This window comes from Danio rerio, chromosome 3 (genome assembly GCF_052040795.2).
Source record: "Danio rerio strain M-AB ecotype USA chromosome 3, GRCz13ab, whole genome shotgun sequence".
Classification (NCBI taxonomy): domain Eukaryota; kingdom Metazoa; phylum Chordata; class Actinopteri; order Cypriniformes; family Danionidae; genus Danio; species Danio rerio.
This window is the reverse complement of record NC_141023.1, coordinates 28,075,518-28,103,051: the sequence shown is the minus strand read 5'-3', so window position 1 is coordinate 28,103,051 and position 27,534 is coordinate 28,075,518. Positions and strand designations below refer to the sequence as shown.

The following is a 27,534-nucleotide window of genomic DNA, read 5'->3' as shown; positions in this document are numbered from 1 at the left end:
GGTGATTGGAGACATTGACAGATGAAAATTAGGACTTGTTTAAAAGGATTTAAGACCTACAAGACAATATTTTAGTCAGACTTTTTAAGGCCTAAAATTTTGTTTTCAAAAGTTAAGACATTTTGACTTTTTAAGACCCTGCGGAAACCCTGTGTTCCCACAATGAGCCAGTTGTTTAGACAATGACTGGATAAATTAGCACCATCTTCTGATGAGATGCTAATGCCTTGCCATCAAATTGCATTATAAGTATTCTTCATCTGTTAGTTGTATGAGACTGAATGAGTGCACTTGTGCTATGGCAGGGGTGCCCAAACTCGGTCCTGGAGGAACCTAATAAAGCTCTTTCTTGGTATACTAAAACTTCCAGGAAAGTGTGTTGAAGGAAGTTGAAGCTTAACTATGCAGGATAGCAATCCTCCAGAACCAAGTTTGGACACCCCTGCACTATGGTTTCCGACACCACTACAAATGGCATTAGATATATTAGTGGGTATAGAGGGCAGTTTCAAACACGACATGCTACTGAAGCACTGAAAGATTCAGCCTTGTGAACAAATAATTTTAACAAATAATTATGTAAAAAGGTTTTATTATTATACTTATCCATGACTTACATATCTCAGCACAAACAAAATACCTAGAAAAGTAGCATTTATTTAAAAAAAAAAAAAAAAACATAAAAGAAAAAAATAATAATAAATGCCACATTTGTACTATACACCCCACTGTAGGGCTGGGAGATAAGGCAAAAATGCAATCTTAATAACTATTTTCCATAATGAACGATAACAATATATATTTCGATATAAGTTGTTATGCTTCCAGATTTAATACACTGTTATTACTTTAACACATTGTTACCCCAACACTGAAGCCACATAAAATTAGAGGATCCATTAAATAGCATAACATATTTTCAGCTGATAAATTTTTGGCGACATGAAATTCAGTACCTAATGTCATAACACTTGCACGTTTCTGCTGTGTGATTGGCTCTTGGATCAATATGGATTAAAAAAAAAAAAGTCCAGAGCTTATCATTTTTATTGACATAAATTTTATTGCGATTCGATATATTGTTTATTGGCCCAGCCCACCCCTCTGTGAAGTATTTAATTCTGAATTATAAATTGTTAACATAGTCCTTTAAATATTTAAGTTAGAACCACAATACACTCAAAAAATTACTCCATGAATAAAGGTTTCCATCATTCACCAATCACTCCAGTTAACTATTGCTAAATAATCATCTGGATTGAAATGTAACCAGAAGCACCAAGCAGAAATAATTGTGTTTTGCAAGAGCATGCAGCAATAATCACACTCATCACACTTGTCTCTATGCTGTTGCTATTCTAGGACTGGGCTTTTGTTGCCATGGTGAACTCTCAAATTGTTCATGACGGCATCTAAGCTATTTTTTTTTTTTTGCCTCAGATATGCAAACCAACATGTGCAGTGATAGAGGCTATAGAGCGTCTTCTGTCTGAGAGAGGACTGTGCACCTCAGGCTTGTTTGTGAATTATATGGGGCAGGGCAGATATCAAAGCACAAGCCTTGGACCATGACCAAGTACTCAATATTAGAGCAGAGTCCTGCCTTTAAGAGTTGTTTTTCTACCTGAAACTAGCTCTTTTATTTCCATGCTGCTTTGCCATTGGTTACATCAAATATATTATAAGTGATTATGATAAAACTAAACACACAAAAAGTGCAGAACATCTGAATGCAAATAAGTGTTGTTGATCACACAAAGATTTGGTCAAATGTTCTTGTGTTTACATTATTTGTGACTCTGGACCACAAAAAGTCTTATGTTGCACTGGTTTTATCATTACAATATTAAACCTTATGTACTGTTGGGGATGTTTTCATCCACTCTGGGGTGATTTTGTGTCTTAATTGGCCATATTTTTTTCTTTGTTTCAGCTAGCAGAATGGTTTTTGGTGACAAATCTTATTTTGACATATTTTGAAAAAATGCTTTCAATGAAAAAAAAACAACAACTCGAAAATACACTCTGGGCAAATTTACTAGCCTTTTGTTATTTTTGTGATGAAAACATCCACTAAATTAAACTGCTGTAAAAATGCATCAGATAAATATGTTTTTCATATTTTTTTTTTTTTTTGCATAAATCTGTTAATCAACCACAGTCCTGATCAAAAGATCTTTTAACTCTTTTAACTCTTTAATTATCAAAATCATAAGTGATGTCACTGATTTGTTGAAAAACACACTCAAAATGACGTATTTTTAATACGAAAAGTAATTGTGGACTGGATTTTTTTTTTACCTTATATCAAAGTTTTGGACATGTGGAACAGCATTACCTTTAATGCATTGTTTTTGATTCATTTTACTTTTTTTTTTCTTCTTAATGTACTGTTGGTAGCTGTTTTTGTCCCATCAGCTTCCATTACAACCACATTTTTTATTACAAAACCATGACACCATAAAATCATGCATTTTTGATTGTTGCTAGTTTTCCCTGTTGGGAAGAGGTAAAACCTTTAATTTTTACTGTTGATCATCAGTTGGCATGATTAAGTCTTTGGATAGGCCAGTGCAAAACAAAAAACAAAAAAACAAAAAAAAACTTAGTTTCATGGATTTTATATGGAGTATAACAAATGTGTGTATGTACAGTATGTCTGTGAGTGTGTTAATGACCTTTGCTCACTTACCTTGATGTGTCAGAGAAAATCAAAATATGCATCTCTACTACGTGGAGTAACTAAAAACAAAGACTGTGTAGCATCAAATGCGGTTATAAAGGAAGTCAATGGGGAAAAAACAGCCATCAACAGTAAATAAGAAAGAAAAAAATTCAAATCTAACAATATCTCAGAGCCGATGTTGTTATCATTTACATGTCCAAGACTGTGATAAAAGGTCAAAAAATCCAGGCCACAATTACTTTTTATATTGAAAATATGTCATTTTGTTTGTTCGTTTTCACCAAATCAGTGACACAATTTTTGATCTTGGCAATTAAAGACTTAAAATCCTGTAATTTTTAAAAACATTTAGTTTTGATCATGATTAATGAAAAGAAAATTTGAAAAAAAAAAATCTATCTAATGCGATTTTGCAGCAGTTTAATTTAGTGGACGTTTTCATCCCAAACAAAAGGGTAGTAAATATGAACAGTGCACAAAGGTTAAATGCAAATCATGTTCCATACGTTATTTTGTACATTTTCTATTGATCTAAAATCTTACTTTTGATCAACATGCATTGCCAAAAACTTAATTTAGATTCCAGATTTTCAAGAAGTTGAATTTCCTTAGATTTACCCTTATGACTGGTTTTGTGATCCAAGGTAACATTTGGGCTGCACACTAGATATTTTGGATAATCTTTGTTTTTAAAGCACATAAAATGTAATATACCACATTTAACAGCATTTTAAATGGCTCTGTGAATCTTTAAAATTAAGAATAGAGCCACAATTCACAATTAACACCGGTTGGCTAGTGTTAACAATAATATAATAAATTTGGAATTAAAAGATTGTTAAAGGTTCAATAGATGTAAAGCTGTACAGTATGTTATCATGTGTGTAATAATATTGATTACCACTGAATTTGACTCCAAATAATCATGTGCCACATTCAAAACAAACTATTTTTTATTCTGAAACGAGTATCTAATTCAGCAACACGTGCGCTGCCACTCACCGGTGATATTGTGCAGGATCGTGGGCGTCCATGCTTCATGGGTTATTTTCATCCTTTTCTTTGCACTCTGTAAGTTCGAGTGATTTAAGTTCTGTGGTGGATGGTGTAGCGTCGAGGCCGAGCACATTGCAAATATCCACAACAGGAAAGTCTTGGGCTTCTATGACTTCGTTGGAATGCAAATGTTGCATAATGAAACCTGCGACGACGTTAATAGTTTTATTTTTATGTTTTTGTGTTCACATTTTTTGCGGATGTTTGAAAATTTATGTGCAACTGGCAACATGGCAATTATCTACAACATACAGCTGCCAGATTTAAACTCAGAAGAATCGATTTATATGTAAGACTTCAAAACGTTATGAAAGAATCGATATGCAGAAAAACCGTTCATGTTTTGTTCATTAAGTGGATTAATAACATGCATATTTACTCTGGTCGACCCACAGACTAATTCAATCTTTATTTTAGTCTTTTTAGTTTAACATTCTCAGTGATGAAAATTGATTTATAAAAGCTACGTATGTTAATTATTTAATTATTTCTGATAATATTATTAAAGAAATGTATACTCTTCCCTTACAAGAATGAACAAAATTTTCAATAAATTAAAAATGTAAGGCTTTTGGCAGATTGATTACATTTGTACTGTTTTACCACAGTGGTTAAACTATGGTAGTGTAGCAGGGTTAATTAGGTCTACTACAACTTTCTAAATAGAAAACCATGGTTAATTTTTGTAAGGGCTGTTTCTAGACTTCAATACAGTTCATATACCTATGTTGGTGAAACGGAACAACAGGGGCAACATGGTGGGTCAGTGGTTAACACTGTCACCTCACAGCAAGAAGCAAGAAGGCTGGCTGGGTCACTTGGCATTTCTGTGTGGAGTTTGCATGTTCTATTCGTGTTCTCCTGAGTTTCTTCTGTGTTTCTTGGCTGTAGCATATGCGTGTAATTGTGAGAGTGTATGGGTGTTATCAAGTACTGGGTTGAAGCTGGAAGGGCATTCAATGTGTAAAACATATGCTGGATAAGTTGGCGGTTCACTCCGCTGTGGCGACTACTGATAAATAAAGGAACTAAGCTGAAAGAAAACGAATAAATGAAACAGAACAACAGACAACTTTGTGTCAAAAATGTAGCTTACTCAGTATAATCTTTTTGTTTATTAAACTCTACAAAAAAGTAACAAAATCTGTGAGATTTTCAAAAGGTACACATTTGTACATATGGGTCAATATTGTTACAAAGAAGTCCCTAACTTTTTAAAAATGTATACTTCTATACTTTTTAGCTACTAATATCATGTACACTTAAATGGATAGTTCACACAAGAATGAAAATTTGTTGTAAAACCTGTAACCATTGACTTCCATAAAGGAACAAAACATATGAGGAAGTCAGTGCTTAGGTTTCCAGCTTTCTTCAAAATATCTTCTTTTGTGTTCAACAGAAGAAAGAAAATCAATCAGGTTTGGAACAAGTAAAGGGTAAATAATGACAAATGTTTCACCTTTGGGTGAACTAAATCATTAATCAGTGTTGGGGAAAGTTACTTTAGAATGTAATGCATTATAATATTGAGTTACTCCGCAAAAAAGTAATTAGTTCTGTTACTCAGTTAATTTTTATGGCAAGTAATGTATTAAGTTATTTTTGAGTTACTTTTGCGTTACTTTTTCTGACCTGGCTGAGGCTTGATCTCTTTCAGAACCTGCAGAAGGTTTTATTCTTTTTCAAATAGTGGAGCTCTGCAATTAACAATGCACTGTATACCCTTCATTTACCTTTAAAAAAACACATAAAAATGAATATAGGATAATGTTATCTTTAGAGTACTTCCTAACCCCTAAGCTATACATGCCATATTTACAGATTCATTAAAGTAACTTCAAAAGACAAACAACTTTTTGTCTTATTAAAAATAAAATCACTGTCCAATCAGATAATCCTCTTTTCCTTTTCTTCCATGTGTTTAATTTAATGACAATATTTCCATCGCAGAAATGTAAAGCTCTGCTGTCTTCATGTCCGTTCCTGCATTCACTCATTGCGTGTGTGATTCAGTGTGACTATGTTCATTTTAATTCAGCTATTTATTTATTTTTAAAGCAAATTAACTACACCAAAAAATAACTTGCATTACATTTTTGAAAAGTAACTCAAATATTATAACTTAATTTTTAAAAGTAATGCGTTACTTTACGCATTAAAGCCTTTTGTAATTTATTTATTTACAATATATGATGGCAAAATAGTAAAAATAGGACAAATGAGCTTATGTATGGGAAAAATTCTGGACCTTTGTCAGTAAGGGGTGGGTCTTCCGGAACACCCAAATTCCGCCTGGCCATGGACCTGACTTGTAATAACTTTTGTTAGAACAAAACAGCTTTTGTGCTGTCCAGCATAAACTTCAAATAGATAAAATTATAATCACATTTGCAATCATGCTCATACTGCTCATGTTGCAAAGTGAGTGACTCATATATAAAAAAACAGGGATATTTTAGATTTTTTAGTAGTAGGTAGTGCTGTTGCCTTACAGCAAAAAGGTTGGTGGTTCGAGCCTCAGCTCAGTTGGCGTTTCTGTGTGGAGTTTGCATGTTCTCCGTGCGTTCGCGTAGGTTTCCTCCGGGTGCTCGGGTTTCCCCCACAGTCCAAAGACATGCGGTACAGGTGTATTGGGTAGGCCAAGTTGTCCGTAGTGAATGAGTGTGTGTGTGTAAATGAATGTGTGTGGATGTTTCCCAGAGATGGGTTGCGGCTGGAAGGGCATCCGCTATGTAAAAATGGGATAAGTTGGCGGTTCATTCTGCTGTGGCAACCCCAGATTAATAAAGGGACTAAGCTGACAAGAAAAAGAATGAATGTATATGGACATTGTAAACTGCATTGCAATAGTTACTCAAACCTGGAATTCATTTAAGCTCTTAGTTTTTTTTTTTTTTTTTTGCATTGTGCTTTAAAATATTCTGGTTTAAATATTTTTATTATTAGAAATTTTAGCAGACATTCACTTGTAAATACACCTTTTTAAAAATACAAACAGTTTAGCAAACAATCTGAAATAAAACAACAACAACAACAACAACAACAACAACAACCAACAGTCATAAAAATATTAATTAAACAAAAATTAAAAATACTTTCTCCTAACCAACCACCAACCAGTGCTATCCAATGGTAAAAGTAGGTACTAAAGGCGTGGTAAACATATTAATCACAAGTTTGCAAAAAATAAATAAAAGAGGATTCACATTTTTCAAATAACAAAATCATTCATTAAAATTGTCAATTAGGGCACCTGATTTTTTCCAGATGTAATGTACAGGTTAACTCTGTCAATCATAATTTAAGTAACTTTTAACATAACTTTAAGTAAAATAACTTTTTTCTTCCAAAACAAAAAGATAAATGTTTTGGCAGAGATCAAGCCATATTTAACAAACTGTTGTTGTACCTGTGTAGGTATAATTAATATAGGAACTGGCTCAATTAGAATGTCTCATGCAGAGATGCCCAAAGTAGGGCCCGTGGGCCAAGGTAACCTTTAATTTGTCCCACTGTCTCATCTGAAAAGAGAGGAAAAATCATAAGGGGATTGAGGTGAACATAGATCGTGATTTTGAATTTATTTCCTTTTGTTTCTTTGTTTTGTTGCTGATCTACAAAAAAAGTCAACTGAAATTCAATGTTTCAATTAAATATTGTAAATTGATCAAACTTTTAACATGCTAGTACAGTCACTTGACAGACAGAGGACAATGCACAAGACATCGGTGAGCAAATCAAGGCAGAAGCAGCTAGAATAGTGTTATCAGCACTAAACTCCATTGTGTTATAAAAGGGATTGTTTATGTTTTTCTAGTTTTCTATGTTTTCTAGTATTTTTTATATAATAACTATATATATATATATATATATATATATATATATATATATATATATATATATATATATATATATATATATATATATATATATATACAATGATTTTGTATATATTTGGCCCACAGCCCTCAATTAAGGTTGGTTTTTGGCAAAGTTTATGAACCCCTGGTCTAATGTATCTGAAAAAACTTGCAAAATTTTGTTCCAGAAACTCTGTAATTTAGTACACATATAGGAATGAGACAGTTTAGAATGTAAAAACTGACATTTGTCACACAATGGAAAAAGGAAACAGTCTACTAATACTCAAAAGAGAAGTAGTCGGCATGTTATTGCAATGCAACTTTTAGTCAACAAAATGTGCAAAAGGGACCATCAAAATGAAGTGTTAATAAAATAACATTGCTCCTCCGTCTTGGTCTGTTCAGGTGATGCTGGAGCAGATGCAGGGCCTAATGCACCTTGAACTCTCCGGCTGCAATGACTTCACAGAAGCCGGCTTGTGGTCCAGCCTGAACGCGCGGCTTACCTCGCTCAGCGTCAGCGACTGCATCAACGTGGCAGACGATGCCATCGCTGCCATTTCTCAGCTCCTTCCTAACCTATCAGAGCTCAGCCTGCAGGCCTACCATGTGACCGACACGGCCATGGCCTACTTCACGGCCAAGCAAGGCTACACCACCCACACGCTGCGTCTGAACTCCTGCTGGGAGATCACTAACCATGGCGTAGTCAACATGGTGCACAGCCTGCCCAACCTCACCTCCCTCAGCCTGTCGGGGTGCTCGAAGATCACAGACGATGGTGTGGAATTGGTTGCTGAGAATCTAAGGAAGCTCCGGAGTCTGGATCTGTCATGGTGTCCTCGCATCACCGACATGGCCCTGGAGTACATCGCGTGCGACCTGCACAAGCTGGAGGAGCTGGTTCTGGACCGGTGAGTGTGCTGAGTTTGCAGAACAGAGCAGAAAGGAAATCTTGCTGAGATTTCCTCTTACAAAGCCTCACTGGAAGTAAATTTTGTGGTCAAAAGTAGTGATAGACTAATATATCAGCTTGGCTGTTTCATTAGTTGATATTTGCTATGGGTAAACCGCAGCTAAATTAGATTTTCAGTTCGCCTGCAGTTCTTTATATCAAAAAAGTTATAACTGTTCAACCACCATATTAACCATGCATTTTTGAAACTTAACCAACATGTGAGGAACATAACCGAGCAACTTGTTGTTTATGATGTATTTACAGGGGTAGTTCACCTAAAAATAAAAATGCTGTTATTAATTACTCACTATTAACTTGTTCCAATTTAGTTTGAGTTTTTTGTTTTGTTTTGCTGAACACAAAAGAAGTTATTAGGAAAAATTGTTGGAAACCTGTAACCATTGACATCCATTGGAAAAGCTAATATTACTGTATGTCAGTGGTTACAGATTTCCAGCATTCTTTAATATGTTTTATTTCGTGTTCAACTGGTTGTGTTTATCTGGTTTGGAACAAGTCAATGGGCTGTTCATTCCGATGTGGCGACCCCAGATTAATAAAGGGACTAAGCCGAAAAGAAAATAAATGAATGAATGAACAAGTCAAAGGGTGAGTAAATGACAGAATTTTCTTTTTTTTTTTTGGATGAAGTATCCTTTTAAATGCATATCATATATTTTTTCTCTCTTCTTTATTCATAGTGCAAGAACATACAGGGAACAAAGTACACTCTCAGTGTTGAAAAGCAGCAAAAAAGCAAGCTCAAAATAAACGTAAATCAAACATACTTTGTCTGTGAAAAAAATAAATCTTATTTCAAAATATTGGATCCTGCACTTTTCTACTTTAGTAACCCTTGGGTATTGTTTGAATTTACTACCCTTTTATTATGTTCGTGGTGTTTTTTGCCCCATTGACTTCCATTATGAATTTTGAATGCAAATTCTTGAGTCCAAATAATCATGCATTTTTGATTTAGGTGTTTTTCTCTATTTGGAAGAGGTAAAATATGTCATTCTTACTGTTGATCATCAGCTGGCACCATTAACCCCCTATATATAGGCCTGTAGATCACAATATGTGCATAAATACATTTACTATGTTCTGAGAGTTAAGCTGCTTATTTAATTTTCTCAGACTTATCATGTAAGTATGCAAAGATCTCTTTCACACTTTCAGACACACACACACACACACACACCCATGCACACTATACTCCAAATGAATCAATTTAAAGGCCAGAAACTACGCTATTTTTGCATTTTAACTGATAATCGACAATAAAAAGTAGAAATTGCACCTCTTCCCAACAGGAAAAATCATTAACAATCAAAAATAGATGCTTAAATGGTGTCATGGCATTGCAATTAATACATGTAATTTTAATGAAAGTCAATGGGGCAAAAACATGACAAAAGGGTAGTAAACTTAAAAGTTAGTAGTTAACCGTAGTAAAAGTTTTTGAAATATATAAAAGCATTTGTCAGCAAAAAAACATCCCATTTGTTCAAACAGATGGAAAACTAAGACTCAAAATCACTCCAGAGTGGATGAAAACTTCCCCAACACACACAAGGGTTAACTGTGTAAACTGGAATGCTAAGCTCAAAAAATGCTTAATAATCATCTCTTATAATAACACTATGAGAGTGCTTTGTGAAGCAGCTTTCCAGACATAAACATCAACACCTTTGTTGACTGTGGTTTATTTAAAGTTGCTGAAAATAATGAGTCATAATTGGTTGCATTAATATTTCTATGGTCAGTCATCATACTGTAGTTTTGGTAGAGTCCTGTTCTGAAATTAATTCATACTCTTGTATTTAAATACACTTGTCAAACTTTAAAGTTAAATTTTTTTTGCCTTTTAATTCATTATATTCAATCTGGCAATAGTTGATTTTTATTTGTTTTTACACACATCAATTCAGCATCGAAGTTCTGCAGAGCTTCTCTCTTTTGTTAAGTGTTTTTAGGTCTTTATTGCATAACACAAATAGAAGAACAAGCTTCACCGGCACAATCTAAATATGGGTTAAGGGTTTCTATGGATTGGATCCTGCCTATTCAGTCAGAAAGGACATAGTGAACTATCTGATAAATCAGATGCTTCTATTATAATACTGTGGCGTCACCTATTTTATAAAAAGCCCAATTATCTAGACCACATCAAGACCGTTTCAAAAATCACAATATTGAAGATCCTTGTTCACTTACAATGTCAGTGGAGTGCTGTGCTTCAATGATGGTATCTAATAGTCCTTACTAATAATGATTACTATATTCATATATTTATACAGTACTTGAGGGATGTCAGAGAAAGTTAACTCTGTTACATGGTCAGAAAAAAGGTACCCAGCAAACAATTTTGTGTTTAATAGACGTCTAATAGACATCTAAACGTAGACAGCATAGCTAAAACAAGTCTAAACTTGGGCTGTCAGTGAAAATCTAATAGACATCTAAGAATATCCCAAAACTAGACTATAGACAGACAAATAGACAGACTTTGTATGCGTAGTCATTCATTTCTGTTTGTTTGATGACTAGTCTAGTTTTGGCCTAATCTTAGAAATCTATTAGATTTTCACCGACAGCCTAAATTTAGCTTTGTTTTAGCCAAGGTGACCATGTTTCCACACCTATTTGACGTCTCTTAGACATCTTTTAAAAACAAAAAATGTTTACTGGGTAAAAGCATTTTGGGGTATTGTTGAATGTAAAGGTTTTATGTGCATAAATATGGCAGTGTCTGAAAGTGAAAATGACTCCCCTTTCACATGTCTGTATTCAGGTGTGTGCGGATCACAGATACAGGCTTGGGCTACTTATCTACCATGTCAACACTGAGAAGTCTCTACCTGCGCTGGTGCTGTCAAGTAAGTGCCTGCAGAACTGTTTCAATCAGATAAATTGCATATAATGATGGCTATAGTTCACTCGCCTAACTTCATTAGGATATACAATATATATTTAAGACAGTTTATAGCAGGTCACCTTAACAGAACTCCTTGAAATCATGTAATAAGTTTGAAATCATGTAATGTGTTAATCTATTTTGTTTTTAGGTGCAAGACTTTGGGTTACAGCATTTATATGGCATGAGGAGTCTTCGTCTTCTTTCTCTAGCAGGTATAACGGATCTTTCTCTGAATGTACATTGCCGACACTGCAGGATGTGCAAGTAAAATCATGATCAAGTACTATAATGAAATATCACAGTATGTTTGGAGGTAGACCTGAGCTTAATCATGTTATGGAAATCTCAGTTAATCCCTGCTGTCTGAGCAAAAATGTATTATTTTGAAAGAAAGATAGATTTTCACATTTAGATGATGAATACATAATCACGATGTGATATACAAGTCTAATTTAAAAGCACATTGGCAGATGAAAAATAATCGCCTGTTTCAGCAATAGCTGCTCTTAAGGATGTTCTGTTCTAGAATTTAAGGGGAAAAAAAGCCCATTGATAGGGCTCAAGCACCACTTCATCCAAAAAAACCCCAAGTATTTCAGTCGATATTATTTTTAGCATGACAAACTTAAAAGTTAAAAACTTAAAAACTTAAAACTAAAAGTTAAAAATTGTAGTTTATATAGATAAAGGCTTCCTCACAAACTTATTTGTTATTTAGGTTGTGTTTAATCTCACTGTGTGTTATTAATGAAGTTATAAATAAGTATGAATGCTGTGATTTAATCTTCATAATTCAATCATCTCTGAATTTTGATCGAATTATGATATCAATGTGAATCAGAGAAATCTAAATTAACCAAAAATAGGACATGATGCCATAAATTATGACCCCATAGCAGGGATCACCAAAGGTGTTCCTGGAGGTCCGGTGTCCTGCAGATTTTAGCTCCAACCCTAATCAAACACACCTGAACAAGCTAATCAAGGTCTTACTAGGTATACTTAAAACACCCAGGCAGGTGTGTTGATGCAAGTTGGAGCTAAACACTGCAGGGCACTGGACCTCCAGAAACGAGATTGGCGACCCCTTCCCAATAGCAACAGAAAGCTTAAGTATACCTGGCTCTTCTTTTCCTAATTATACTGTTGCTTATTTCAGGTCAGGCGTCGACAAGCAAATGTTTGTTTTCTTGCTGCATATCTTGTTTGTTTGTGACAGAGGGATTGTTTATATGCATATCTTCACATGTACATACGCACATAAAATGTGTGCATTCAGACCTGATCACAATAGTGTTTTGGATAAAAAGTGAGTTGCATGTATGTCACAAAAGTTTTTACTTACTTTTTTAAAGTATTTATTTTAAAATATTCAATACACACATTTATAGATGTACATGTCTTTAAAATGTAAACATTAACTTAAATAAAAAAAAAAACTAATATTTGTTTTGTATATTTTTGACAACTCTTTATTATACTCTTATGCACCGGCTTATGTAGATATAAGTTTTTCTAGTTGCGTTTAATTGCTTAAAGCTTTTATCACGATATTGACCTAAGCTGCTAGAAACTCACTTTAACAGGTTTAATAATAAAAAATACTGTATTGATTTAGTGAATGTAAATCAAATGAATGTCAATGTTCAAATGTAAACAAACTTCCAACCAAATTAAGCAAATTAAAGCAAAGGATTAAATTCTAAAGATAAAATAGGTAACACTACAAAAAAAAAGTTTCACTTGTAAACGTTATTAAGTTTCTGTATTAAAATTAACAGTAAGAAAAAGAGACACATTTATTAGTTACTATGTTAAAATAAGTTTAAATAAACACAACAGATTTATATCAGTAATTGCCTATTTTTAATAAAATGATTACGAAATTTAATCAGATGATGACTATGATTTTAATGTGTTATTAGAAGTTTTAGAAAGTAACATCATCTATGATTAATGTGAGGTTAGTTAGAAATAACTAATGTTAACTATTGGAGCCTACATTAACACTGTGCAATAGATAAATAAATAGTCCCAAAATTGTCATTGTTCTGTCATAGGCTAGATTAACGTGAAAAGGATCGTGTTTTAACTATTAAGCGAACCAATTAAGTCTTTAAGCTGTTAAAACCTTCGATCAACGCTGTAATGAACACCACTGTAAATACAATGTGAATATTATTAAAAAATCTCACCAATAATAAATAATTTATCATGGTATTTTGCAGGGTTCACAATAACGACATTGTGCATATTGGTTATCGTGATATATCGAACACCAGCATATGTCTATTATACACACCTATGATGAAAATAACAGTGTTGTTGTCACACCACAATAACAACAGGAAATGAGCTGTTGAGGTCAGATGGCTGTGTTTTTGACGTGTTCTCATTTACTGTCTCAGGCTGCCCTCTGCTGACTACTACTGGTCTATCAGGCTTGATTCAACTACAGGACCTGGAGGAGCTGGAACTGACCAACTGCCCGGGCGCCACCGCCGAACTCTTCAAATACTACTCCCAACATCTGCCACGCTGCATGGTCATCGAGTAGAGCAAAACGAGTTTTACGGGCACCAGCACCCAACACATCACCAAAACCTCCTCCTTCAGACTGATGATAAACCCTATTTCATCCTGGACCCACAGGGAGAGAAATTGAAAAGGAAGGTTTTTTTTTTTTTTCTTGTTTTTTTCCGGAGGGGTGAAAATTGAAAGTGGGAAGATAAAAAGGAAATCTGAAAGAAAAATCCTGTCGGAATGGGTCAGGACTGGCAAGAGAGAGGGAAAATGTTCAAAGCGCAGTGGGTCAGAGGCTAGATCTTTCATTAAATAACATGACACATGAGTCAGCCCCTACACATACATGAAACATGTTCCTCCACTGAACTGTGAGACTAGCTTCCGTGTCTCATCCAAAAACTGTTTATCTTGAAGTGACAAAGGTGTGTGCCGACTGTTTGAGCTGTCTCTCATATCCAGGGAAAGATTGAGAGGACGTTTAAGGAAAGGAAAGAGGTTAAGGAGCCACTGCAACAGGGTCTCTTCGCTTTTGTCAAGCGGCATCTGGGTTTCTCGCTCCATTCAGTGGTGCTGCCTCTCCATCTTTGTGTCTTAACAAAGAAAGAAAAAAAAACTAGAGATGAACAGCTACGTAGATTTTCACATCAACGCTACTTGCTTTTTTTGGTCATGCGGTTCTCTTTGGTCGTTTTTATTTTTAAATATTATTTTTTTAAGTATTATTTTTGATGATAAGGATTACTGTGAAACATTTATCGGTACAAGTTCGAGATTTGAGACACTTTGAATAAGATGGAAATCCAGGTATGGTGAAGGTACAGTATTAATTAGGTACTGTCCTTTGAAAGGAACCAGCATAATCAGAAGTCAGGAGGTTATTTTTCTTCTCAGCAGATCGCTCTTTTAAAGACATTTCCAGTTATTTCGTGTCGGGCTGCGGATGGGATCGGAACTGCTCATACATTTTAATGTGGTTCAAATGGACAGTGGTTTGTACAAACAATAGCTTGGCTTTTTCACCTGCCTGTTTTTGTTTTAATTCCATTTTGATGTCAATTGATATTAGTGGCTTATGTGCAGGTTTCCATATTAATCCCGATTCAAATGAAGACGAGATCTCGGAATGATCCCATAATGCAGCAGGGGCCAAACGATGGCCTTTTTTATTCACAGACTGAAACTGCACGTCATTGCTTACTTGTCACCAGGCCAAACCATTACAGCATGGCAATTCTACCATAGTTTCTTACATTACGGGCACAGTGTCTCTTTCCGCCCGAGTGCTTTTAAATACATCTAATGAATACAGTTTACAGTGATTTGCATCAAATGCAGAGGCAGGCCAGTGTAATTAAAGTCATCACAAGCATCCCACACAAGCTTATTGCAGTAGTCTCTCTTCATCTAGCAGTTTTTACTTTCCCATTAAGCAATACCCAAATGTCTTCTTTTAGATTAGCAGCACCTCTTTTTGTTTTCAGAGGTGCCAGGTTCTTCGACCTCATATTTGAGCTTAACTGGTGTGCCTACCTCATTGTATCATGGGGTATGTGGAATACAGGTTCGCAGGGGAATTCACAAAAACCAGCCATTTATTTATTTATTTATTTATTTGTCAATCTGCTTCATAGCCTATTTTAAACCCTGCATTTGTCCTCTCAGGAGAATTATGTGCTGCTCAGATCATCTCAGATGGGTCTGCTGTGATGTTAATTACCTTAATGTTCACCTATTTTACCTAATCTCAAACTCAATACCTGCAATTTGGCAAAAAAGATGGTATAGTACACATTTTTTGAGTCTTAGATGGGCAGGTAATTGAATTTAAAGCATCCCTAAAAAGTCTAACAAGTAAAAATGTGTTTACATCTGAGTTTTATGATGATTTGTTAACAAATTTGGGATGATTTGCTATTCTTTTTCTCAGAAAAAATTTGTGAATGAATTTAAAGATGAATTGACTTGACATGGCACATTGGCAGTTTGGCTAGTTAGCGCCCCTGTTGGTTGATGACTGAACTGAATGCAAAAAAAGCATATTTATACATTGACAGCCACAATTTTTTATGAAATAAATATTAAAATAAATATTTATAAAGACAGATGACCATCATGGCTTCTGCAAAGAACCTTTTAGTTACCATTTGTCAGTAAAGACGCTTTATTTTTCAGAATTCACAGTTGAGCCTTTGTATTTAGCTCAAAGATAAAGCTAATCTCACTCCAAAAAAGTGTGGAACAAAACAGGTGGATTCTACTCTAAGGTAATTCCTGCATCACAAAGTGGACACTACCCTTTCCCACCCTAAATCCTCCAGGCTGTAAAGATAACAAATTATATCTACTAAAAGACACATTAGCATAATCATTAGCACTCACCTCAGACAGTCGATCTCTCTTCATGTACATAGCGGCCTGTTTAATGGGAAGGTCATAGCTAATCAGCGTTAGCGGCTGCTGCTGCTTATCCAGGCGAGATCCCTTGAGACTTTACCTGAATTTATCTTTTCGAATCATTGAAGTTGTTGCATATTTATTTGCTTTAGCTTATCATTGGTAGTGGGTTAATTTATTGACACGATGCACATATTTATTTATTTATTAAATCTCTGAGGATTATGCGAGGTTGTTTTTATTTAGAGTTAGAATATGTTTTGGTAATTTAGGAGACAGGAAGTAATGCAGGAATTTGGGATTTTGTCAGATGAATAGTTTTGGGTTTGACAGTTAATTCTAACGTTTTTGGTGGGCAAAATGCTGACACACAGTATGGATGGGCAATAACTGGTCGACAGCCTGGCTGACAGTGAGTTGACCTACCTTTTATACCCTCCAGCTGGCCATTTTCTTGTGTTTAGTGACCGAGTTAAATCTGTTTGCTCAATCAAATGGATGCCAGTTGAGAGACTCTATCATAAAGCCTAGAAATATTGATTATCTCCAGAAGAAGATGTTGAATAGCACCAGTTAATATGACTGAATCTGCATTTGGTTGTTTTGAGGTATCATGATAATGGTTTGAAGACATATTGCAGTATTTACACTCTCCAATTGTCTATTTAAGGAAGAGAATGGCATTCATTTAATAGCGAAGGTCTGAAGGAAAATCCCATCAAAGCGCTTTTCCATTCCATGTGTCTTCATTGATAACATAAACAGAACCATTTGAGATGAATGAAATAAAGAGAGATTATTAATATATCACTGAGGCATTTCATAGTATTTGAGGACAATTATATTAAGCTGTCGGAGATATTGTATTAATCTTGTATAAATACTATCGTTTTCAATTCAAACCCAAGCCTTTTTCTTCTTTGTATGGAATGAGAGTTTCTGTGTGTGGGATGATCTTTTGTTTTTCACCATAGAGAGAACCCTAAATATAAATATAACAACTCATGCACTAACCCCCACTGTAATCTGTAAATATATGTCAATATGTCGAGATCATTTGTCACAGTTTCAACTGTTTTGATGCTGCCTGGCTCTAATCATGCACGTCTAAACCGCTCCAAACGAAGCAAGAAATGAAAGAAGGAGGCAAGATATGCAAAAAGGTTAACGTCTTTTAGCGATGAATCACATCAGCAATCGATAGTATAAAAGACTTGTTTCACTTTGTACATTGAGCTAATATCAAAGACATGTTAATACGGGCTAAATGCAAGATTATTAACAGATGTTTATTGTACGTATATTGACATTCTCCTGCTGCCTCAGTCATATATACAGCGGGTATAGAAAGTATTGGACACATCACAATTTGGTGCTGTTGACTTGAAATGTTAACCAGATGTCAGTAGCGACTAAAAAAGTCCATACATACAAAGACAATTAAAATAATTAGTTTACAATTTAAGTAATGTGTGCAAACAAATGAAATGAGTGGTCAAAGTATTGAACACATGAAGAAAGGAAGGTAAAAAATGCATGGAAGGGCCAGACAGCAGCTGAAGTCACTCGGTGGTTAGCAGATCTGATCCTCATCAGTGTAAATGATTATTAGCTGCTTCAGTCCCAATCAGATGATGAAGATGAAACCAGGGTGGACATTTCAGCAACACATTTACTATGTTTACATGGACATCAGTAATCAAATTATTTGTTTTAATCTGAATAAGACAATAATATGATTTAAATGTTTACATGAGTTGCTTTTTGAATGTTCCTTTCATGATCCCATTTTACATTATAGCCCATAGTTCGATTAACATCATTGCATCAACATGCATGTTTCCTCTGGAGTGTCATGCAATTTCAAATGTTTCATTTAAAATTTTTTTAAACTTTAGCTGCACTTCGACAGCTTCACTTTAATTTAGGAACATTTCATTCATGTCGCCGGGACAAACTGAAGTATTGGACGAGAGTATGAAGTAAGGACTGGTGTTTTAATGGATTTTTTGATACCGCATGTCGAATGAAAAAAAGACCCCTCCACATTTCGTGATGTGTCTGTCTGGTCCTTTACTGACTCGGTAGGTGTCACAAAATGCGCCGAAAAGTCCTACATGACGGTAGTAGATTGATTAAGGTGTTTCTTTACTGCACTTCAATAATGCCACTAAAATACTTCACATCTTAGTTCGATCTCTGTTTAGTTTGATTATGACTTTAGTCAGATTAAGGTCATCAAAAATCTCTGTGTTCATGGAAGACTCTTAATCAGAGTATTGACTTAATCATATTAAAATATAAATTAATCAATGATCCTAAATACAGACAAGGAAACTCTCAATTGGTTTCAGAAAAGAAAATAAAGCTGCTAGAATGGCCTAGCCAATCACCTGACCTGAATCCAACAGAAAACAAGAACTGAAGATCAGAGTTGATAGATGAGACCCACAGAAACATCAAGATTTACAAACTCTGTTTATGTCAGAGGAAAATCTGAGCAATGCATGTGACTACATTCTCCATACAAGAGGCGTCTTGGTTACCAAAAAAGCCTATTATACATATTGTTAAACACATTTCAGGAATTCAATACTTTCTCCTTGTATCATACTGTCATTGGACATAATATAAGTTTCTGAAATGTATTTGTTTAGTTTTATTTGTATGTTTGGGCTTTTACGAAAATCGTTTTCATGTCAGCAGCTCCTTTAGAAATGTATTTACCACAAAAAATAATGACATATTCAATACTTATTTTACATGCTGTATATATGATTCAGGCAGAGTTACTTTTCCGAGTCAATGAAATACTGGTACTACTGTGTGAATTTCGCTTTCTTACCAGACACAGCTGGCAGAGTGGTTCTAATGGATTTACACTGTAAATGTACATCGTTTCAGGGCCAGTTTACACGAGTAACGCTCCTCTATTCTTGCTTTCTGAAAGAGTTTTACTAGCTTACCACATCCAGAGTGTGTTGGCAGTTTCTATTCAACCTCAAGCTTGCTTTTACCTCTAAATGTCTGGCGCTTCTAATAGAATAATTCATCTATTCCTCTAACTCTTCCCAAACTAACATGTCAGGCTCGTTTCTTTTATAACATTTGAGATCGACAGGATTCAACAACAGAAAGCAACTCTTTTGTTGGCTCTTTGTATGTACTTGTACATGTACTATTAAAAACAATATTCGTAATGCTTTTGACATTCATACAGGGTCTGTAATAACGACTTTTATTCTGGTGCAAACACTTGGTTTGGGTGACTGTGGTTCAACAGCCTAATGAGCAATGTTAGATATCTGCCTCACACACTCATTATCTAAAAGGTTTCTCTTATTTATTTGATACTTTATTTATTTGGTTGTGACATAGGCATGTCACAGTTTGCTTTAGGGTACATTTCTTTCTGTAAATAAATACTGTTGTAGTGGTTTATTTAAAATGAAAGAGGAAAAAAAGACAAAGTTTTATGAACTCCATCTTATGGCTGCAGTGCCTTGTCAGACAAGCGTTGTTGTTTGGTTGGTTCCAGTCTGCACCGTTTTAGTAAAAGTTGTACAAAATAAGCATCATATTTTGCGTCATTAATTTACTCTGATGTTAAACTGTTAAAGGCTTAGTTCACCACAAAATGTATTAAATGACTACTATAGGATGATAAGGGGAATAAATCAATACGTTTTCAGTTTTATTTTGGGGTGAACTCTTCCTTTAAGACATACTGTCAGCCATGTGTTTTAATGTTGCATGTGCACACAAACACATCTCTATTGCCTATTTTGAGACACACCATTGTGTTAAGTGTTTTGACCTGAGGTCCATTTTTTCCATGAATAAGGTTCTAAAAAGGAAGAAAATATTACTAATACTTTGCAGGTCAACAAAAACCTGTCCTGCAGAGCCTGATAAAAGACTTTCAATCAGGCAGCCGTGGCTATGCTTTATAAGCATGTTACGTAAGAGTTTTAAGTAAGCTAGTTTGGCAAATGTAATGCTCCTGAAGCAAGTCACAATATAAACATCTTAAATAGGAACCCAGTGGATTTCCCAAGTAATAAAAACACATCAGTATAAGAAAATTGATCAAAGGTGAAAAGACTACTGAGGTATGATTATGGTTTTAAATGTAGAATGATGATATCAGCCTTACATGTAGGCCTTAGAAAAGAGTTTACATCTTTTTAAATTGACGAGAGACTCCATTTCAAGTATCACAGAAAAAACTATGAACATACACTATCGCTCTAAATCTTAAGGTAACATATTTTACATAAATCATTTAAGTTATTTTACATAAACCATAGATTTTAGTAAAAAAAAATTCTATTACAAATAAAGCTTTATATATATTGCTCAGCATAATTAAATACACCCCATTTTGAAAATGAATATTTTTATACATTTCTTAGTGAATATAGACAATGTATTTAAATGTATTTAAACAAAACAGATTTATTTAACTGATATATTTATTAAAAATATATTTTAGTCACCACACATATTTAGAATTTGAAAGTTAATACAATTAAATTAAAACTTAATATTGCAAAATAAATTACAACCTGCAAAATTCCTATTAAAATATGAACTTAAAAGATGGATTTGTGAGGGGTGTACTTATATATGCTGAGCACTGTATAAATAATAGCCATTTTATAAAAATAAAAAAGAATATGGAACTCAAATTGATCAATATTTGTTGCTAAATAAACAGGAAAACATTAAAATGGCATTAAAATAAGAATTCAAATAGAAAGCAGATAATATTGTCATAAATTCAGCAATTTAGATTTTAAAGGAACATCCGAACAAAAAAAAAAAAACGAAAAATCTAAATTTGTCATCTTTTACTCACTCTTGACTTGTTCCAAAAAAAGATAAAGAAGAATTTCAGAAACCTTAACCAGTAACCATTCACATCCATAGTAGAAAAACAAATACTAATACTATAGAAAACAAATACTATAAAGTCAGTGGTTACTGGTTTCCAATTTTAACATTCTTCAGTTTGTCTTATTTTGTGCTCAACAAGGAAAAACAAACAAAAACGGGATTGTGAGTAATTGATGACAGTATTTCTGTTTTAGAGTGAACTATCTATTTAAGCCAGTGCTTCTCAAACACATTCCTAAAGGACCACCACCTCTGCACATATTACATGTCTTCTTAACCAAACACACCTGATTCAGATCATCAGCTAATTAGCAAGGAATAAAAGACCTTCAATAGGTGTGACTGCCAAAGGAAACATCCAAAACATGCAGTGCTAGTGGTTGAGAAACACTAATTTAATCCAAATAAATGCAGCCTTGAAAATCATTTAAAAATCTTTAAAAATCAGACCCCAAAATTTAGAACGGTAGTGTATAATAATAAGATAATCACCTCTAAAACTAACAGCATGATGATGGCTCCAAATAAATGTTCAATGGTGGGATTTTTTAATCATAAATCAATTGTGTTTACATGAATAGTAATATTAGTAACAAGGAAATCATGTTGATGCCGCTAATACACGTCAAGTAAAAAAAAAAAATGTGACACTGATAGAAAATAAGAACACATTATGGTTATGTACAATAGCTTTGATAAGCAAATGGGCAAAAGATGAGCTCCTGACGTTCAGTAGAGAGAAGTAAACAGCACAATGTGTACCTTTAAACAGCAAGTTACTGACTGAAAAACATCCCTCCGTAAAACTTGACCCTTTACTGTACGGCGGACATCACTAGGAATCGACTTTCTCTTGTTCTTTTATCCATCTCTGCATTAGAAACAATCAACAGTATTACATTTCATACCAGACCTTTAAGGTCGAAGGTTACACTTGAGATATTTCCCATTATATCAACACAGCAGTTGTTTACGAAAAGCAGTAAGAGACTATTTAATATCTGTTAAGAAAATACCTTCAGCTTGGAAAGCAGCTATGGTAACAAAATCTTTGTCTAAATGTGTCTGTTTTTGACATTTTATAAAAGTATAGGGAAATATCATTATTTGCTGTAAAAAACATCTATGAAAATAAAGCAAAAATAGCATGTCACATTGTTGGTTCAGTGTAAAAGTACAGGTGCAGTAAAACGGATTATGGGATTTTCTCATCCGATGAGGTGTCAGGCATGCAGGCTCGCGTTTTCCAAACATGCCAATCCTCCGTGCCACTCATTAGGCAAAAAATGGTCGAAAAATATCAAGAAGAATTAAAAATAAAAAACTTTCTCTGAGCCAAACCCTGGTTTAAAAACCCACAATTCATCAATTATTTGTTCTCCCCACAATATAGATTCATTTCGAAAAATAGACTCATATATGATGTTTACATGCCTACGTGGAAATGTCTTCAGTCAAATGTGATGATGTTTTTTCCATCAGTGGCAATCTCGACGTAAAATGTTCATCTTTCCCGTTGTGACGGCAGGCACGCTCTCCATCTCGTTTAAAGGTGACTCTCCGCTTCGCTTTTCTCTAGGGTACCATTCTCCAGGGTCAAAGGCGAAAGCGCCAGTCCGTTGGCATTGCTCTCGTTAAGTCTTTTCACCCTGTACGTCTCATAGTGGATGTTGTGAGTGACGTCCTTCAAATCTTGCAGGTGGGACCTTGAAAGTAAAGCGCAGCAGAGCATAATATCAATTTTGATCCCACAATAACACGCCCTAAGGGAAATATGCGCGGTGTAAAAATAAAAGTCATTCTCTTATATGGAATTGAATTGTTTTCTGACTGCATCAGCTTTTTTATGATCCCTTTCATGTTTTCTGCTGTAATTTGATCTCCGCTTCAGATCAAAAAGTGTGAAAGGTGATTCAAAAGTGTGTAGCGTTCAAACGGTCATCCTTTGTTTCCTGTTTCAGCAGGGAATCACATCTCGCGCCATCTGTCATCGGGCCGCCATCCAAAAGGTACGGCGTGAGAGCTTTGTGACCTGCCCTCACCCCACACTGTAATTAACCTGTCTTTTACTGAGCTCACTGAAAAGAATGTATCTGTGCCCTTCGCCTCTGTCCTTTCCTTAACTTGACTTGTTCTGCCTCAATACTCACTTTAACCAATGCAACCAGTTTTCTGAACAACTGTCTCTGCAAGATGCATCAAAGGAAACAAAGTTTTCTTTTCTGTTTTAAGTGAGTGAAATATATGGTTGATTTGACTGGCATGGTAAAAGATTTTCCACAATTTATTTTAAACATTTGCACCAAGAACGAGAAAAAATTTGCAAATAATAAAATAATGATAAAAAAACGAACCTAATAATAATAATAATAATAATAATAAGAGCTGAGCAAAAATAATCAAAATTAATCATATTCAAAATAAAAAAATGTATTATTTTAACATAATATATAAATGTCTGTTTTTATTAAGTATACGATATTGCATGCATGTATTTGAAAACTTTTTAGCGAATTTTTTCATTTTCATTTTCATTTTATTTAGCTATAAAATATAAATATTGTATGATTCATATTATATAAAAAAGTAAATATCTATTCAAAAATAGTGTTATTTTTATATGTGTATGTACTAAATGTACATAAATAAACACTGTATAATACACAAATATATCTTACGACAATATACAGTTTAAGTCAGAATTATTAGCCCCTGTTTATTTTTTTCACATTTTCTGTTTAACGAAGAGAAGATTTTTTTATATAGCTTAAAAAATACAGCTTAAAGGGGCTAATAATTTTAACCTTAAATTAAAACTGCATATTGGGTGAAATTAATCAAGATAAATTTTTGACAAACACAAATAATAATAATAATAATAATAATAATAATAATAATAATAATTATTATTATTATTATTATTATTATTAAAGGAGACAAAATACAATAAAATAAAATGGTTTCAAATGGATTCAATCAATGGGCAAATTTAGAAGCTAGTGAAAATAATTTACAAGAGGTTGCCATTTATCCAAAAAAAACAAAAACAAAAAAAAAAACACAAAAACAAAAAAACACAACTGGCACACCGAGAGCATCTCATCTTTTCTACCATCAAAAAATACATAGTATCCACAAACCACTCTGAAATACCTGGTGGTTTGCTGGACTTCCAAAGAAATGAAATCTGTTGTGTAGCTATTAAACAAGTGAAGGATATTGTGTTTTCAATAGTGAATCGCAAGGACGAAAAATGGATAAAATTATGTAATATGCCCAGAAGTCAAGTTAAAGGCCCTAGTAAACTCAAGGTCTTTTCATTCTTCATTTGGGGGTAAAAATACATTTGAAACACTTTAACAGCGTGCTATAGTTAACATAATAATGTTATGCAGATCATAATTGAACTTGCAAACAAGTGTTGCTCTCATACTTATATTTCTTCTCTCTATAACTAAATAAACAAACAACTAAATTTACATTAGCAAGAAAACAGCAGTATAAAGCATCTGTGATGTGGATGCTTGCACAAGCTCTGTATTCAGCACTCTACATCAAACTCTTTATTTATACAGAATTGTTCACAGTATATTGCAATTTACTGTAAACACAAACTATACACATTTTTTGGCCTAATTTTGTCCAAAAATGATATTATATTTTGTAGATCATTCTTAAATGTCTTATGTTGCCTGGGTATATTTGTTGGAATAGCCAAAAATACACTGTACAAATCCAAATTTGCTAGAAATTATTACAGACATCATTAAAATAATAAGTAAAGATCATGTTCCATGGACACATTTAATACATTTCCTTATGTAAATAGACCAAAGTTACATTTATGATTATGACGTATTGCTAAGAACTTTAATTGGACAGCTTAAGGGTGACTTTCTCAGTATTTTGATTTAGATCCACTACGATCTTAATAAATAAAGGACATTTCTGAGGTTATAAGAAACTGATTCTAAATTATGATATGGAATTAAATACATTTTTATGAGGTAAATTCAATTCATTGTTTTGGTATTTTATTGTTAATAGGTAAGAAATAACAATATCTAATTATTAAGCAAACAAACAAACAAACAAACAAACACATAAATAAATAAATAAATAAATAAATAAATAAATAAATAAATAAATAAATAAATAAATAAATAAATAAATAAACTTCTACTACTAATTATTATAGTTATTTTTTGAGCCAGATATTAACATGTTGTGCTGTATTTGAACACATTTGTTACAGTTGTCCACATATAGTTGGCCATTAAAACTGATCCCAAGATGGTTTGGGATCAGACTGATGTAGCAGTTTGGAAAATATTTTACATAATGTATAATGCAGGTCTAAACGAAAGTTTCACGAGGAGAATGTTCTTCATGTTCAACTATCATTAACCAAAAATGTTTAGGAATAACTGCTCCTACTTTCCCAATGAAAATATCATACTATTATGACAATATATTATAAAACATTCTTTATTTTTTATATACACAACTAAAAAATCTGACTTACCTAATAAGAAGATCTCTCAAGTGTGCAAACTCGCAATGCGCAACATTTTCAACTGAAATAAAGCAAAAATGCACATTCATGAACTCGGCATTCGGTATTGATGTACTTTCTGTACACACCACTTGATGGCAGTGTTGAATAACCTAAAATCACAGACAGCCCTGTGAAGCCTGTCAGCCGTCATTACACAATTAGATTTGACAATCTCTACACTTACCCTGCTGAAAAGACCAGCATGGTTTTCCATGTAGGTCAACCAATATTACAAGGAAAATAGGAGAGACACCACCATCAAATACACAAATATAGTATGAATATCCAGCAATCCACACTGTCCTCAGATTCTCACCTTCAATGATCCCCCATTTCGTTTTTCTTCCTAAGACTTTGTTCCCATTCACCTGGTGTTCCTTATCTGTTCCCACCACAGCAAACGGAATGTTTTCCTAATAAATAAATAAATAAATAAATAAATAAATAAATAAATAAATAAATAAATAAATGTTTATAACCAAAGTCATCAATTCGTTTTTAAAATTTGTGACAAAATTATGAAGAGTTCACATTCAAAAACTTCAGATTTTATTTCTGTAAAATTAACATTTTTCTCAGCCTCCAATGTTTATGTTTAGCTATTTCACTTTAAAATTAATGACACAAACCTATACTTTAGCATAAAAGTGAAATGACTGAACTGCCACACAAGAGCCTGGGCAAACAACATTTCAGACGGCCCTTAGAGGTTTTGCATCGGAACTCTTCCCATAATTAGAACTACTCGTTTAAAACAATTGGTTGTTTACACAGCAATTTAGCCTCAGACTAGCATCACCATACCCTAATCTTATCGTTGAGTATCCGGTCTTCGGCATCCTCATCATATTCTTTCTGTGGATACACTCTGATCCCGTTAGCCTGGAGGTCCTGTCTTATCTGCAGAGAGAGGCTTCCTGTTAGATGGATTTGCACTGATTTTTACAACCTACTGCGCACACACACACACACAATCGCCCCGGGGGTGAAATATGACAGCATCTCCTCTCCCTCAAGCTTATCCCACTGTATTTTACTAGTCTCAATCGCAACCTCATGCATTCTTGCGCGAAGAGGCCACAGTAAAGTTCACCAGGAATTTCTCTTTTTTTTTTTTTTTTTTAGCTCACAGCCAGAATTTCAGGCCCGAGGTGCAGAGCATTAGACTTTAATGCCTTTGCTGCCATGTGTTCGTGTGGGGGAGGATTTTGGAGTGCGGCTGTTGTACATGGATATGATATCAGCGATTGATATCTTGAGCACAGTGTGACGTCCGCCTCCGCACGGCGCTCTGCTCGGGCTATTGAGCAGTGAGAGACAGCTCTGGATAATGGGCTGAAATGACAGAGTACATCATTAGGAGTGTTGTTTGGTGTATATTGATAGGAGACACAGTGCGTGCGGGGGCAGTTCTGGCCCTGCGGTCCGTGCCGTCGAAGCTGTCCAAAAGCGCTCCGTAGGGAGAACTGATGGCAAGTGGCCCAGGCCCAAGTAGTAGCTATACATCAGTCAGAGGAGAGAACGTATCCCGACGGAGACGCTGCAGACACTGCTCATAACCTCGATGTGGCCTATTCATTTTTCCAACCGGCCGCACGCCAAGACACCTTTGGCGATCTGAAAGCAGCTCTGCTCCATTCAACCCTGCTTTTTTCGATCCATCTCACTTCA

At 34.4% G+C, this 27,534-nt stretch overlaps 2 protein-coding genes across 6 annotated transcripts in view; one reads left to right on the top strand and one right to left on the bottom strand.

Annotated features, from left to right (window-relative positions):
• fbxl16 (F-box and leucine-rich repeat protein 16) overlaps positions 1–14,611 on the top strand; it is a 30,858-nt gene extending 16,247 nt beyond the window's left edge. Inside the window, exons 3-6 of the mRNA NM_001201336.1 lie at positions 8,014–8,522; positions 11,361–11,445; positions 11,635–11,698; positions 13,895–14,611. Coding sequence (NP_001188265.1) covers positions 8,014–8,522; positions 11,361–11,445; positions 11,635–11,698; positions 13,895–14,043 — 807 coding nt within the window. The 3' untranslated portion in view covers positions 14,044–14,611. The remainder of the gene's footprint in view (positions 1–8,013; positions 8,523–11,360; positions 11,446–11,634; positions 11,699–13,894) is intronic.
• Positions 14,612–21,830: 7,219 nt separating this feature from the next.
• The window catches only part of septin12 (septin 12), a 124,890-nt gene continuing 119,186 nt past the window's right edge, over positions 21,831–27,534 (bottom strand). For all 5 annotated transcript variants that reach the window (XM_087244565.1, XM_087244568.1, XM_087244569.1 and 2 more), the window contains 4 exons: positions 26,668–26,763; positions 26,180–26,276; positions 25,831–25,882; positions 21,831–23,011 (listed from right to left, as the gene is read on the bottom strand). In XM_087244565.1, the coding sequence (XP_087100691.1) occupies positions 22,852–23,011; positions 25,831–25,882; positions 26,180–26,276; positions 26,668–26,763 (405 nt within the window). In that variant the 3' untranslated portion in view covers positions 21,831–22,851. The remainder of the gene's footprint in view (positions 23,012–25,830; positions 25,883–26,179; positions 26,277–26,667; positions 26,764–27,534) is intronic.